At 36.7% G+C, this 16,203-nt stretch overlaps 2 protein-coding genes across 4 annotated transcripts; both read left to right on the top strand.

The window, feature by feature from the left end:
- The first annotated feature begins 384 nt into the window (after positions 1-384).
- On the top strand, positions 385-3,417 carry ugt5g1 (UDP glucuronosyltransferase 5 family, polypeptide G1). Of its 3 annotated transcripts, none has more exons than XM_051113985.1 (2): positions 385-815; positions 1,509-3,417. In XM_051113985.1, exon 2 carries the CDS (start codon positions 1,520-1,522, stop codon positions 3,104-3,106), a length of 1,587 nt encoding a protein of 528 aa, XP_050969942.1. In that variant the 5' UTR covers positions 385-815; positions 1,509-1,519; the 3' UTR covers positions 3,107-3,417. The 3 variants fall into 3 exon arrangements, with proteins under 3 accessions (XP_050969942.1, XP_050969941.1, XP_050969943.1); XM_051113984.1 differs by lacking the exon at positions 385-815 and adding an exon at positions 1,125-1,341; XM_051113986.1 differs by lacking the exon at positions 385-815 and adding an exon at positions 1,125-1,407.
- A 3,826-nt stretch (positions 3,418-7,243) lies between these two features.
- Positions 7,244-15,109, top strand: si:dkey-165a24.9 (probable G-protein coupled receptor 132). The gene is made up of 4 exons (XM_051114007.1): positions 7,244-7,503; positions 7,647-7,771; positions 9,245-9,827; positions 13,808-15,109. Exons 2-4 carry the CDS (start codon positions 7,762-7,764, stop codon positions 14,214-14,216), a joined length of 1,002 nt encoding a protein of 333 aa, XP_050969964.1. The 5' UTR covers positions 7,244-7,503; positions 7,647-7,761; the 3' UTR covers positions 14,217-15,109.
- The last annotated feature ends 1,094 nt before the right edge of the window (positions 15,110-16,203 follow it).

Here is a 16,203-nt window from a genome sequence, read left to right as displayed (position 1 = left end):
TTTGCAAATATATATATATATATATATATATATATATATATATATAAAAAGAGAAAGAATGGATTTGTAGAATTTTTGGTAGTAGTTCATCCAGATTTCCAAACCAGTACGGCAAGATTGTATTGTTGCCAAATATTTAAGAAATTTGCATTTTGCTATTCTGCATTACAATTTATTTTAAAATGGTTTAATTAAAATGATGATGGTTTGGTTGCATTCATAATCTCGGTATTTACATCAGATGTATTATGATAATGGTCTAAATAGAAGTGACAATACATGTATTAAATGAATTGCATTGCATTAAATGAATCCGAACTACAAACCCTGTGAACGGTACAGAACAGAAAAAGCAACCTTTAGAATGACTGTGAATAAATTAATAAATGCATTTCAGTCCATGAGTAACCAATCCAAGCCGTTTTCTGGCAAACAAAACCTTATGTGAGCTGAGTGTTGATAGCCCTCACTGGACCCTTTCTTTTGCTGTGCCCCAGTTTTGCCTGGTGATTCAGTTGAGAACTTCACATTGACTCAGATTAAGGAAAACAGAGAATCAATGAAGGTCTTTCGTATTCTTCTCTCCGATTGAAAGCTGATCCAATACTCTGACCAGTGGCCACTTTAGATCTCAGGTTACAATGTACATGAAACGAGTTTGTCGAAGACAGACTTTGCCTGTTCTGTAGTGTCTTATACAGTGTGGCTGGATATGATCGTATCTTTGTATGTATTTTGGAAATCCAAAGCTTGTTTTGGCAGTGTTTGCACCAGACAACCGGAGCATCTGAAGAATTGCCCAAATCATACGAAAGGTAAAGTAAAACGTCCTAAATGTTTTAGTAAATCACATTTGCTACTAATGCCTCAAAGAAAGATCAGTAGTAACGTGCAAAAAATCTGATGTTTTCATGATGTGTTTTAATGTTTAAAATGTTAATTTCTTGAACTAAGGACACATGGCACTATAAAGCTTGTTGAAAAGCCTCCTGAAGGTGGCTGAGGTTTTTTTGTTAAAGATTAATAGGGTGTTTGAGGCCATCTGTTGTGCTGAACGCGGATGTTTGTGCTGCAAATCCACAGTGACAGGGCAGATAGATGGACAGAGAAAGCCAAAGGGAGGAGCTGGAGGGAATGTGGGATTTAGGAAAGAAAGAGAAAGGGAGAAGTTCCTAACAGTAAGGACTTAGGGCCATAACGATGAGACAGATATCTTGCACTGAACACTTAAGAGCATTTTTTTCTCGTTACCACAAGATCTGGAGATTATCACTCTGAGCAAAGTCACCGCTATCATTTGTTCCTGCTCACAAATGGATTATTATCTAAAAACACAAACAGGTAATTCCAGTAGGGATGTAGATGTAGGAATTTTTTCTTATAATGTGCTGACGTAAACACTTACAGGTAAATATCAAGATAGATTCTGAAAGGTTGTGTTTATATGGTTAAATTCAATGTGCAACTGTTTTTGAAAGCTCTTACTCTCTCTTTTTGTGTTTTTGCAGCTTTCTGAAAGATGGGTATGAGGTCCAAGCAGCTATTTTCACTGACTTGCCTACTCTTTGTCATCTGCTGCTGTCATGCTGGAAATATCCTAGTGTGGCCTGAGGATGGCAGCCACTGGGTAAACATGCAAGTAATTTTGAGAAAACTCCACAGCCACGGTCATAGCCTTACCGTGGTGCGTTCGTCTAAAAGTTGGTATATCCAAGAGAACTCTTCCTTCTACACCACCATCACGGTCAACCCAATGCAGACCGAAGATGTTGGTGCTGACTACTTCAAGATATTGATAGACAGGTCGTTGACACTACAAAGGATGTCGCCTTTCTTTCGTTTCTTGGAACAGCAGAAAGATATCACCCGCGTACTAAAGGCATTTCACAATGGTGCGCTTCAAATGATTTCTGCTATTTTGGACGATACAGCGCTTGTCGGACGCTTGCGAGAAGCTAAGTTTGACCTGGTGCTAACAGATCCTGCATTCCCAGCCGGTGTCCTGTTAGCCAATTTCCTCCACCTTCCAATGGTTTACAACATTCGTTGGATAAATGCAGGGGATGCTCACATGCAAATTGCACCCTCACCTCCATCCTATGTCCCAATGTACAATTCGTTGTTCCATGACCAAATGAACTTCCTACAGCGGTCGGAAAATTTCATACGTTATCTGTTCAGCCTTCTTCAGGAACGATACATCATCGTGCCAATTTACAGCGAGCTGCTTCAGCGTCACTTCCCGCCCGGCACTGATCTTCTGTCGATGCAGCTATCTGCAGACATTTGGTTGTTGAGAGTAGACTTTGTTTTTGAGTTTCCACGGCCCACCATGCCTAACGTGGTCTACATGGGCGGCTTTCAGTGTCAGCCGGCTCAAGCGCTTCCTGCTGAACTGGAAGAGTTTATGCAGAGCTCTGGAGAGCATGGAGTAATCATCATGTCCTTGGGAGCAGCAGTCAGTGCTCTTCCTACAGCAATCACAGAAGCCATTGCTACAGCCTTTGCTGGGATCCCTCAGAAAGTTTTGTGGAGGTACCACGGGGAACGACCCTCGACTTTGGGAAGCAACACTTTACTTCTAGAGTGGTTTCCTCAGAATGATCTTCTGGGCCATCCAAAGACTCGCGTGTTTGTATCTCACGGGGGTACCAATGGTGTCTACGAAGCTATTTACCATGGAGTCCCCATCTTAGCTTTGCCACTCCTCTTTGACCAGTTTGACAACGTTTTGCGACTCCAGGTTCGAGGTGCGGCTCGAGTGCTTCAAGTCGCAACGCTCACCTCCGAAGAATTCCTGGAAGCCCTCAAAGATGTCCTTGAGAATCCGCTGTACCGAAGCAGCATCCGCAAACTCTCAGAGCTGCATCGAGATCAGCCCTTGTCTCCTCTTGATAGCGCCACTTTTTGGATTGAGTATGTTATCAGACATAAAGGAGCTGCTCACCTTCGCTCAGAGGGAAATAACTTGCCTTGGTACTCTTATCATAGCATAGATGTGTTGGTGTTTCTACTGACATTCACTGTGATTGCTCTTTTGACCTCAGTATATGTCTGCAAGCTTTTGTGTTGCAGGAAGTCAATTAAAAAGAGGAAGGTGGAATGAACTGAGATTGAACATTTGACATGTACTTTTTGAAAGCTGATGAAACACTGAATTAAGTGCAGCAGCCAAATATCAGATATCAGACTATGTTCTAAAACATGTACTGCTCAAGACATAGGTTTGATGCACGGGTCATTCCATGAAATCGGTGCCTTTTGTGTCCCTAAGAAATAATCAAACATAGATTTAATATAACAAATAAATGTGCAATTAAAAAAAATAACAATACTATTTATGCTTTCATCTCTATTACATCAAAAAAGCTAATTAAATATTATTTTAAATCACTTAAATGTGACCCTGGACCACAAAACCAGTCCTTTTTCCTTTTTTATTTTTCTTCTTTTCATTTTTTTTTTTTTTATTGAACTTTTTCTAGTGCAAAGCTTAAACCAATATGCATAACAAACAGATTATTCTCTCACTTCCCCAATAAAAAAAACAACAATATCTGTGCCCCCAACTGCAATGGTGTCTGAAAATTGAGTGTATCTGTAAGACCCCTAAAATGCTGTATATGTGGACAACTCCATAGTCAATGGTACAATGTCCCAACTTTGGATTTACATTTACCAGACAGATCAGAAAGGCTTGGGTGCATTTTATGTCTGACCTCCGGTGAGATATCCAATCTATGCAAGATCTTAAATTGTCTTTCCCAAGCAGAGTCGGAGGCTAAAACCGGAAAAGGTTTACCAGTAATCTCCTTCCAAGACTCCACATCATTTGTGCTGCCCAAATCAGTTTCCCACTTTTCTTTAAGAGTATTCAACAAATTAGACTTAGGCTGACACAGTATATTGAATACACGTTTCGAAAAAACAAATTTAGCCTGTTTGTCAGTTGCTAATAAGGATTCAGTAGGTGAGGTTCCAAAGCCACCTGGGTATTCTCTTAATTTAGCCAAAATAAAATTCTTAAAAAGTACTTAAAAAAAGTCCAAATCAGTTCACTCATATTTACTCTTCACCTGTTGGAATGTGAGAATAGAGTCGTTCTGTACAATATCTCCCACTACTAAGATACTATTATTCTTCCAGCCAACCAGGCCGGAATGAAGGCCGGGGGTAAAGTAAAGGTTATCATGGAGAGGGGTTAACAATGAAAATCTGTTTCCATATCCCTCACGTTTCCAAATCTGTCTTATTGCATTCACCATGTTCCTTAGAATAAAGTTGCCACTGATTAGGCCTCTAATTTTAGCAGATGGCATATATAACAAGTTAGATAGCAAATCTGGATCGTTTATTAAGCATTCCAAAACAAATCTAGTCTGAGCAGCCAGCAAATAAGTTGAAACACACAGAACTGCTAGGCCGCCTGCTTTGACAGGGTAACACAACACACTATGTCGTAGCCTGGGTCTTTTCTTTGCCCATATGAATGAACTTATTGAGCTATATAAATCGGTTGGGGCTTTTTTTACCAACTTTTATGGGAAGCATTTGAAATACATGAAGAAGACACGGTAGAATGTTTATTTTGATTAAATGAATACGACCTGCCAACAATAATGGTAGGCTGCACCATGTCTGCAGATTATGTTTTACTGATTGTAAAAGGGGGACAAAATTTAAACTATATAGCTCTGATAGTCGAGGAGAAATCATTAAACTTAAACAGGAGAACCCTGTCGGGGACCAACGGAACGGTTGCAAGAAGTTGGGATCTGCTCTATACGCACTATCTACCTGCCTTGTCTGAAATTGTAGTCACTTCCGATAAAGGCAGGTGCTTACTCTCTAAGATAGCGACCCCCTGCTATTACTAGTAAAGGAGGAGCTAAACACCTGCCCTACTCAGTCCCACTTTAACTTATGATGTTCCGCCTGTAACAAGTGAGTTTCTTGTAATAAGGCAATATGTACATGTTCTTTTTTAAAAAGATAAAGAATTTTCTTTCTCTTAACAGGATTATGTGTCCCCTTCATGTTCCAACTACAGATAACACAGGTTTATCAATTGCCATGGCCCATTACAAAGAAATACAACATACTTTGTCGTTGTCAGAGTATCCATACAGGACCAGCAGAGTAAATATTGTAAAATAATAATAATAATAAAATAAACAAAATAAAACCTTAAGACTGGTTTTGTGGTCCAGGGTCACAAATAGCATTTATGCTAGTAAGGGTAAGGTTTTTTGGCCTGTCCCTCACTATGATTTTTTTTTCAGCAGGACTTTTAATTTACAAAATGAAGGCAAAATGGTATAAGCATCACATTTGCATATTGTTCTACATAAAGAAGCACAAGCCCAGCTTTTAAGTTTAACAAACCAATTTTTTTGTTTAGTCAACCCAAATATCTAAGTTGTCACTTAGTACAACTTAACATTTCAAGTTGACTAAACCTATTTGAGTTGACTTAACTTAAAATTTTAAGGCAGCAGGGTAGCAAATTATTTTAAATTGACTCAACAAATTGTTTTTTGTTTTTTTACAGTGTATGCATTTTTTCTATAAAATATAGATCATTTTATTGGTGTCCCCTGATTTCATGTCAGCCCTGTTACTCTCATCAAAAAAACCTTTGTAAAATAATGTAATTTACATCATCTCTCAACACAAGCTTGTTTTTCTCACTCTCTATAATGTTCTGTTGTTGATGATTTATAAGACTTGACTAAGGTGGGGCCATCATGCAATATCAATCATGTTACCATTTTTAAAATGTAAATTTAAACAATTGTTTCTTAAAGTCCTTTCAAAGTGTACAATGTGTGCTTTTGTGAACTTGATTATTAGCTAACAATTAGCAAGTATTTTGAAATCGTCAACCCTGTTACTGTCAACCTGTTACTTTTTAGAGTAACAGTTTTTGACATGTGGGTAACAGGGATGACACTGACCCTGTTTGACCTTGTTTTTAAACACTGTTTGTGTAAAATTCAAACATTTTAAAGGTCACCCTCAGTATATTATTGAGCTAATGCCTATTCAGAGGCATATGAGTTTTAATTCAATTATAGTATCTAGTAACACTTAGTGTCGATAACAGGGTTGACAAAAATACGGAAACATGAGGTAGAAAAATAGTCATGAAATAATAAATTACATGAGATGGCACAATAGAATTTCTAGTCATTTTAAGGTGTCTTCATGATTTATTTTATTTTTCAGTTTTTCCAAGTGGAAAATGCACAGATTTCATGGAATGACCCACTCACAAAAAGCTTGCACTGAGCAAACTGTGATTTGCTTTGTATAAAATTGTCTGGTAAATGCATAAATTTAACATGTAAATTGAAAGTCTCACACATGGTTAACCTGAGTTTGTTTATTACTATGACAACCATTGTTTACAAAAACAACTGTACTGTAGTCTGAGCGAAACAAAAACTGATTTGGCCACATGTAACTTGAAAATGCAAGAATGCAAGAAATACCAGAATGTTGTTTAACAATACTTTAGTATTATCTTTATATTTTACAGTTATGTTACGACTGCTTAAAGTCATGTAAATTAAATAATGAACTATAGCCATCTTTGTACTTTTTTGTATTAAATTCTTACAAAATCTATATGCTATTGTTTCAGCAAATCCACAACACTTTATATGTTCTTTATTTAAGCATAATCTAGTGCCTGTAAAGAAGCCAACGACGTGTATTTCCATGTCAGCCTTGATATTGTTCCCTCTCCCACTGTGAATGTGTTCTAAATCATCATTAAAGGTTCAATCGGCAGCTTCTTTGCTTGTTTCAGTTCTAATCCACTTCCTGGTATTTCTTATCTCAGGTCATGAATTCTTTCCTGCTTTCATTCATTTACCACATGTTCACATCTGCAGAATAAAAGCCTCCGCTGCTGGGAATCAGCAGCATTCCTAATCCTAACACACTCCACAAACATGCATGTTTAAAAAATGTATCATAATTTAATCTGTTTAATTTAAGCATATAAGGTGTGCATCACAAAACCAAAATTTCTCTAGGATTACTTTGTTTATAAATGCCCACCTCTGTTGTTAGGGAACTTTGCTATTACATTGTTTAGATACCACCATTCAAAACAGAGTTCCAGCGCAGGCCGGTAAGCTAGAGCAGGGGGGCACAGGGTAGAGGGGTGTCACAGGGGACATGGAAACGACTATAAGGGTGTTACAGCTTGTCTCTCAGTGGCCCTTCCGTCTGAAAGAACAGCCTGGACTCTCTCATATCTTTGCCTCACATAATAGCCAGCAGGCAGGAGGGTGTTTTTGTTCTGAAGGAGAAAGGCTTCAGGATGTTGCTGCTCAAAAGCAGTAGAAGTGGCTTCCTGCTGGGGGAAATGATCAAAAAGCCAGACAAGCCCCTTGTTGGACACGGCAGAACTTTCCACTCGAATGCATACACAGGTTAATGCACATCTAGTGGAGCTGGACGTGCAGAAGACGCTCTTCAGACCTCTTCAAAGTGAGAATATTTATCTTTTTAATGAACATAAGCATAGCTTCTAGAACAAACAGTATGTTGTCTTTTAATTGTTGTGTTGTTTTATGAGAGACATTAATTTTATAGTGGAACAGTACTGTGTGACATTTCTGTGTTCTCCTCAGGTTGCTTAACCATTGCCGGAGGTGATTGGAAAAACTGAGTAATGGTTTGATTCAACATGTTTAATGAAAAGTTTGAAGATTCAAATGTCATGGATGGGTCACAACCATAGAAACCATGCTTCTGAGTAAGTTAGCATTCCTCTGCATAATATATTTAAAACAACTAGAGATGCATATGAATGATACTGATTAGTGATTTTTTTTTCGTGTGGTTGGTATTAAAATTTGGTAATGTTTTGTCTGAATGAATTAAAAATCAACACTAAGAACTAAAATCAATCATTTAAAGTAAACTTAAGCATTGAAAAGTACACTACTTTTGTAGATGGGTTTTGTAAGATGTCTTAAAAAAAATTGTTTATTGTAAAAATATAGAAAAAAACGTATAAATTAATATTACTTAGAAATTCATATTGTGAAATATTATAACATTTTAAAATACCTGTTTTAAATAATTTATTTCTGTGATAGCAAAGCTGAATTTTCAGCAGCCATTACTGCAGTCAGTGTCACATGATCCTGCAGAAATACGCTGATAAATTTTTTTATCTTTCATTATAACCTTACCATTACCATTTAACATTATCAATGTTAAAAACATGTTCTGCTTAATAATTTTGGGAAACCATGGTACTTTTTCCAGAATAGAAGGTTTTAAAAATGGTTTTTATTTGCAATAAAAACCTTTTGTAATAATTTAAAACTCTTTAATGTCACTTTTGATGAATTTAATGTGTCCTTGTTCAATAAAAGGATTAATTTAAAAATATTTTGTCAAAAAAATGTTTTTGAAAACTTTTGAAAGTCAGTTTATATTAATTTAGTAAAGATTACATTTAAATGTTTTTCAATTATTAGTGATTTAAAGATGAAGATGAAGGCAAAGGTAATCTAAATGTAAAAAAACATGGTAAATGAGCATGAACAATTAAATATCCAGTATTAACCAATATACACTCAAACACACAAAAAATGCTGGGCTGAATACAACCCAGGGCTGGGTGAAATATATACAAACCCAGCGACTGGGTCATTTAATTTAATTTTTAATTAAAATTTTTAACTTTTTTTTCTTTTGGGTAGTTTTATTTAACTTAACTGTTGTTGAAAAGTCTGTATGGCTGGTTTAAATGAACCCAAAATAGGTTCTCAATTATGAATCAGGCACATAATTACTAGGGGCATCAGCAATAAAAGGTGAACATTTATTAATAATTTAATTAATAAATTAATTAATTTCATTAATAAATTAATTAATTTCATTAATAAATGTTCATTCTGTTTATTTCCAGCTTATTTTGGGTTAATTTTAAGCAAGAAATATAGTCATTTTAAGCAATAGTTAAGTTCAGTAAAATTAACCAGAAGGTTGGGTTAAACATTTAATCAAACCACTGGGTCAAAACAACCCAAACGCTGAGTTTGTCCATATTTCACCCAGCGCTGGGCTGTATTTAGCCCAGCAATTCATCCCAACAAATGTAAAAATGTCTACTGCCTTCCAGTATGTTACCGTTATATTGTGCAGCCACGTTGGTAACCTATTTAAACTATGCTCTTAAAATTATTTTTATAAGTGTTTTTCTAATTTTCAACAGACCTGACCAATGGGAGCTGCCAAATCCCCCTGGCAAATGACCGAGTAGGCTTGACCTACATCTACAGCCTTGCCTTCTCTATTGGACTCCCAGCTAACCTGCTGTCCCTCTGGGGCCTGTACCAGCTTGGTCGATCTGGAGGAGGTGGCTGCCAGCTGGTCTATATCCTAAACTTACTGCTTTCAGATCTTCTCCAGCTGCTCACCTTGCCACTGTGGATCCTCTACCTGCAGGGAGACCACCGCTGGCCTTACGGGTCTGTGACCTGCCAGCTAGTGGGCTACGTTTTCTACGTTAACCTCTACGCCAGTGTCATTTTTCTTTGCCTCATCGCTCTGGACCGCTGTCTAGCGATCGTGTACCCTCTCAGCAGCCGTGGTGTACGGAAAGTGCGGGTGGCAGCGTTTTCTGGTGTAGTAGTGTGGACTTTGATATTTCTCTTCTGCCTGACTGGCCTCTACCCATCTGTTTTTGAGCCCCAGAGTGAGCTGTGTCTGGAGCAGTACCCTGTGAGCACTAGATATGCTTACTTTAAAATCGCCACAGTCGCTTTAGGGTTTCTGATGCCTTGCTCTATACTAGGGTAAGTGAAATGCATTTTCATTCACCTGTACCTGGGTCAGTAAAATAATGCTCTTTTTAGTTCAAATCTAATAATTTAATCTGAAAAATGCTGGGTTAAAAACAACACAGCACAGGTGAAATAGGGAAAAACTCAGGGTTGTTTTGATCCAGCGGTTGGGTTAAATATTTAAATATTTAACCCAACCCTCTGGGTAGTTTTATTTAACTCAACAATAAAAAGTGTCCTAATATTGTGTTGGAGTCCCCTACAACAAGTTTATATGCATCTAAGGTCAAAACAGGTCTAAGCATTGTAATTTTCTTAGAAAATACATTTATACATAGAGTCATTTCTCAGTGATTTCAAAACGATGAAACATTTCTGAGCGTAAGGTCTGTAAAATCCCTTCCTTAATCCTACTCTGCTCTGATTGGTCAGCTGGCCAAGTCTGTTGTGACTGGTATGGAGAGGAGTACTTAAAGGAGAAGTCCACTTCCAGAACAACAATTCACAGACAATTTAGTCACCCCCTTGTCATCCAAGATGTTCATGTCTTTCTGTCTTCAGTCGTGAAGAAATTATGGTTTTTGATGAAAAGCATTTTAGGATTTTTCTCCATGTAATGGACTTCATTGGTTCCCTGATTTTGAACTTCCAAAATGTAGTTTAAATTTTTTATACTTTTTAAGCACAGAAGTTCATGTAGCACAGGCTCTGGGATGCACGTTCATGACACTACATATTATTGAATCACGTCGAAAGGTCACGCAGAACCTAGGCGGAACTACAGGCCCAGTGTTTACAAAGCGAACGTGCAAAGACTAAGAAAGTGCAAGTAAATGCTGTTTACAAACAAAAAGGTACAACGATGTCCTCCTCTCAAGAGTTTTTTGCCATCAAAGTGAAAAAATCTTTTTTCGAGTCATTTCGTTCATTTTAGCAAAATATAATTAAAATGTTATGTGTTACTTCCCTAACACATCTACTGCTTACACAAACGTTGATCACACTACAAACAAGACAAAACTATAATGCTATAAGAAGCAGAAAACATTAATTCATTGTTTACCTGGGTCTTTAGTCTGTGATTAGCTCACCTCACTTCCTATCTGACAAGTTTTCAGGTTCGAGTCGTTTGTTCATCACGTGACAGCCCCATAAGATGAACGAACGACTCCAAAAACCTCGAAGACTCGAAAAAGGTGAACTAATTCCAGTACAGAACCTAATAAGATGTTGGACATGTGCGACTGAATTAATCACTCCCCGACTCGTTCTTCCCGTTCTAAAAAAAACTTGTTGTTCTTTTCTAAAAAAAAATGACAGATCGTTTCGCTAGATAAGACCCTTCTTCCTTGGCTGGGATCGTTTAGAGCCCTTTGAAGCTGCATTTAAACTATACTTTGGAAGTTCAAAATCGGGACACAAATGAAGTCCATTATATGGAGAAAAATCCTGAAATGCTTTCCTCAAAAAACATAATTTCTTTACGACTGAAGACAGAAAGACATGAACATCTTGGATGACAAGAGTGTGAGTAAGTTATTTGTGAATTGTTGTTCTGGAAGTGGACTTCTCCTTTAAGCTAGTTAGCGAACAATACCATCAGTGTTGCCAAGTCTGTGGTTGTTTTTGATGTCCGTGGGTTGAAAGGATCCTATTAACGTCACATTTATGCCCTGTGAATTCTGGTGTGTGAATTCACCAGAGGAACCCAACAAAAAACATGTATTTTACATCCCGGAATGCGATTTTTACAGCGGGACCACCCTTGAAACACGATTGGGTAGTTTAAATGGGCGGGTTTTGTTGTGAAAACCTGGTAACCCTGGCTACCATTGACAAGGCATGCACCTTTACATAAAACAATAATATAGTGCTATATTAATTACATAAAAAACATTTTGTTTAACAGCAAGAGGATCGTGCCCACAACAAAAGTTTAGCTGCAAAACTGTAAACACTTAACAAAACAATAATGGTGGATACATTAGCCGAGTGCTAAAGTGACTTATGACACAACACAGTTTGAAAACCAAAACATGTCTACATCCTTTGTTATTACAGGAAGTAATTAGAACAACGACAGTATACACTAATCGACACAGTCTTAGGAAATAGTGGCTTCACAATGAATTATCAGAACTATTTCAGTAAGACAGTAATAACGTGGTTTACCTGGAAACCTAAAGCTGCACTAGGTATACATCACACATTAGCACAAAAAAACTTGATATTTTGAGCACTCAATTGAAAATGTACATATAACGTATCAATCGTACTTACTTTGTGGTTTGGAGATGCTTGTTAGTCCAAAATAAAGAAGATTGGAAGCCAAATAATAAAAGCCAAGATTAGAGAAGCAGTCCTCGGTAAAATGACAAGCACAACAAAAGGTTTGAATTGTATTGCTGTGGTATTGTGGGAAAAAAATTAACTTTAACCACTGATTCTTCACATCATTATCTTTCGGCAATGAAAACAAAACAAACTCGCTTTCACAGCGCAGAACACAACGTCTTCTCGACATGATGTAAACACACTAACTAGCGGAAAGGTTTGTGGCCAGGTCAGACTATTCTTATTTCGTGGGCAGGAGGGGATTACGCTAATGTGTCACCTAGTGATGTATATCGGTAACAGGTCGAAGATTCGACTCGTTAAGGCGATTCAGAGCCGACTCTTTCTTTGAGACAATATCTTATTTATCATGCACTTTTTGGGTTAACAACTTTGCAGTCTGTTTACATTGAAGGAAATTTACGTTACAAACTGCAAAAAAAAATATTTTTTGAAAACCCATATGACCCACTCTTTAAAAATGACTATATTTCTTGCTTAAAATGAACCCAAACAGGTTAGAAATTAGCGTTTGTTAATAAGTTGAATAAATAATAATTAAATAATAATCTTTTTTTTAATTGCTAATTAATAAATGTTCACCTTGTGATTATTACTGATGCCTCTAGTAATTATGTGTCTATAATTAGGTTTAATTTTGGGTTCTTTCTAAGCCAGCTGTATAGTAATTTTTAAACAATAGTTGAGTTTGTCCACGTTTTACCCAGCACCGGGTTGTATTTAACCCAGCATTTTCACCCAGTGTACTTTTTTTTTTTTGTCATTTCTTAGAAGTGTAATAATATTATTAATATTTAAAAATAAAATAAATTGTCAGTCAGATCAATGTGGTACAACCAAAAACATAAAACAGGAAGTGATATCACTGCGAGGGCCTCTGCTGACCCTGTGTGTCAAGGTCAACAAGTCTCTTAAAATCAGATAATTTGACCATTTTATGACAAGACGAAGTTAGTATCGGTTGTAAAATGACTCTTTAATGCACCTTAATGTGAATGTATAAATACAAGTAATATTTCTAAGAAAAATTACGTACTTTTTTGTTGAATTTACTTCTTAATCATCTATTTTGGTTATTTTATGATTGTTTTTAAATCCTTTTTTATGTAAAGCACTTTGAATTAGTTTTAAACTTGCTTTGCCTTTCCTTTGGAACATGTGGAACATTTAAAAACGGTTTTAAATGTAGCCAGGGTGTAAATAATATATTTTTGATGTCTTACATATGTATTTGTTATATATTTTTATTATGTTGTTTTATTTTTTTATTTTTTTAAAACCCTATGACACCAACATGAATACCAAGAGTATGAGTACATTTCTAAGAACGTGGCACGTGCGATTTAAGCTAGATTTGTAAAATATTTATTATCGCAGACGGTCTTATTTATCATTAGCTCCGCCTGCATTGTTTACCTAACAAAAAGTTTCAACCAACCCGTATTTATTAGCACGTTAGAAACATGTTGTCTCAGCACACAGGGCCGGGAATGAATTAGCATGCCATCGAAATGCCATTGCACAGATGACAAACACAGATACAGCGTCTGTCTCTTTGAAGGAATGTTACTGTAAACACAATCATAACTATATCGTTCATAACCTTTTGGCCTTTCTGTCCTCTTATTCACAATCAGGTACACCTCAGCCCGGATTGGGCTGACTCTGCGCAACTCCCCGTCGGTCGCGGATCACGAACGCCGCAGGATTGTCGCAACCCTGGTTGTCATCACTGTCATCTTCTTTGTCATTTTTGGTCCCTATCATCTGGTGGTCGGCTACAGATTTGTCACCCTGCTTCTCACGAAAAGTGAAAAAGACCAGTGTTCGGTGGAAGTTTCTCTCTACCTTTACTATCGAATCTGCTACGGGCTCACCAGCCTCAATACACTTCTAGACCCGCTTTTCTATATCTTTCTTTGCAACAATGCTCGCCAAGAGCTTCGCAGATCACTTCTCTGCCCCTGCCGGGGTCACAGGGTGCACCAGGGATCACGGGTAACGTCTTTTCCCAAAAGTCATCTCAGCCGCAGTGCAGATGTTTAGCTGTGTCATACAGATGCTAATCAGAGTTGGAGTCTTTGTAGGCATGTGCTGAAAACAAAGTTTTTCACACATGACGTGAAAGTGTCTTATCAGGCTAAGATTTGACAAATTACCCGTCGCCACTGTGACCATGTCAGTGATGTCACTGAGAATGCTGGTATGAGACAGTGGCATGTCCTCTGGATCACTGTCAGTAGAAACCGCACGTGTCAGAGCTGTGCCTTCAGCATCTTCAGTCAAATGTTTAGACTCCCAGACAGCCTAAGGAGATTCTGCATTCTCTGTTTTGCTTAAAATGCTTTATTATGTCTGGACTGAATTCAGATGCAATTACACTACCATTCAAAAGTTTGTGGTTGTTAAGATTTATTTCATTTTTAGAGGATTTTTAGTGTTTTTAAAAGAAGTCTTTTATGCTCACCAAAGCTGTATTTATTGGATGAAAAATACAGTAAAAACAGTAAAATTGTAAAATATTACTAAAATTTAAAATAACTGTTGTCTGTTTAAATATATGAAAAAATGTAATTTATTGTTGTCATGGCAAAGCTGAATTTTCAGCATCATTACTTCAGTTTTCAGTGTCACGTGATCCCTCAGAAATATTCTAATATGCTGATTTGCTGCTGAAGAAACATTTCTTATTATTATCAATGTTGTAACGTTTGTGCAATTTATTATTTCTGTGGAAACTGATGCTTTGTTGTCAGGAATCTTTGATTTCTAAAAAGAACAGCATTTATTCAAAACAGAAATATTTTGTAGCAATGTAAAAGTTATTAATTTGGAAGCTTGTTTCCGCCATGGGAAAAAACTTTTTATATCTCACAATTCAAACTTTTTTCTCAGAACTGTGAGGTTTAAACTAGGAATTGTGAGGAGAAGTGTCTGAATTGAGATACAAACTTGCAATTCTGAAAAGTCCAAAATGTGAGATATAAACTTACATTTGCAAGAACAAAAGTCAGAATTTTGAGATTAAAATCCGCTTTTTTTTAAGTTCCATGTCAGATATAAAAAAAGCACTGCAAGATATAAACTCAGAATTCTGAGGCAAAAAATCAGAACTGCGAGATATAAGCTCAAAATTGTGAGAAAGCATTTACTACATGGTGAAAGCTGTCACTTTTTATCAGTTTTTTGTGTCCTTGATTAATAAAAATATTATATTCTTGGTCTCAAAAAAAAAAAAAAAAAAAAAGTACTGACCCCAAACTTTTGAATGGTAGTATTTTTTCCAACTTTTGTAAAATCTGTACTATGCTCTGTTGATATAACAGAAACACAAGGCCATGATAAAAGTAAGAAATAAGCATATAGAACTGGTTCAGGATTATGGAAAAGCTGCTTGAAAAACCAAAGATCCTGGATCACAGCTAGTTGGAAACCAGAGCAAAGGTCAAGCTCTTTTAAGAATTTCCAAAACAGGTCTGACACCTACTGGAGGCTATATGCAAAGGAAAGCCAGGTCGTACATGTGCTTTTGGATCAGATTCTGCACTGGTAATATGACAGTAACTACATGCCTAGAGTCAGATTGCATGTGCTTGCTTAGGATGCATTTATACAACAGGACTGAAATGTATAGTTCCAGCATACTGCAGCTATCAATACGTTCACCTCCGCAACAAACTGGCTATATTCAGAATATAATAATAATGTACTGCGTACTGTGCAGTATATGCCGCCTAGCCTACTCTTTTTAAAATAGAACGTGAAACAGTACATGTATGAGCATGCAACAATAAAAACACTTATCTACAGTAGGTTGCATTGTTTTCATATGACCTCAGTACAAAGAATTTTTTTCTTACTTTACTACGTAAGAGTAACTACTTGTTTACCCTTTCATCAAATTTGTCCTAAAATTAAAAAGAATACCCGTTCTTATCTTAGGACAACTTTGATTAACTTTTTTGATCCACTTCAAATGTTGACTACTATATATATTTTATTAAGTAAATGTTAGCAGTTTCCAATTCTTCTT

Source organism: Labeo rohita, chromosome 7 (genome assembly GCF_022985175.1).
Source record: "Labeo rohita strain BAU-BD-2019 chromosome 7, IGBB_LRoh.1.0, whole genome shotgun sequence".
Taxonomy (NCBI): domain Eukaryota; kingdom Metazoa; phylum Chordata; class Actinopteri; order Cypriniformes; family Cyprinidae; genus Labeo; species Labeo rohita.
Note: the sequence above shows the minus strand (reverse complement) of the source record. Positions and strands in the feature narration are given on the sequence as shown.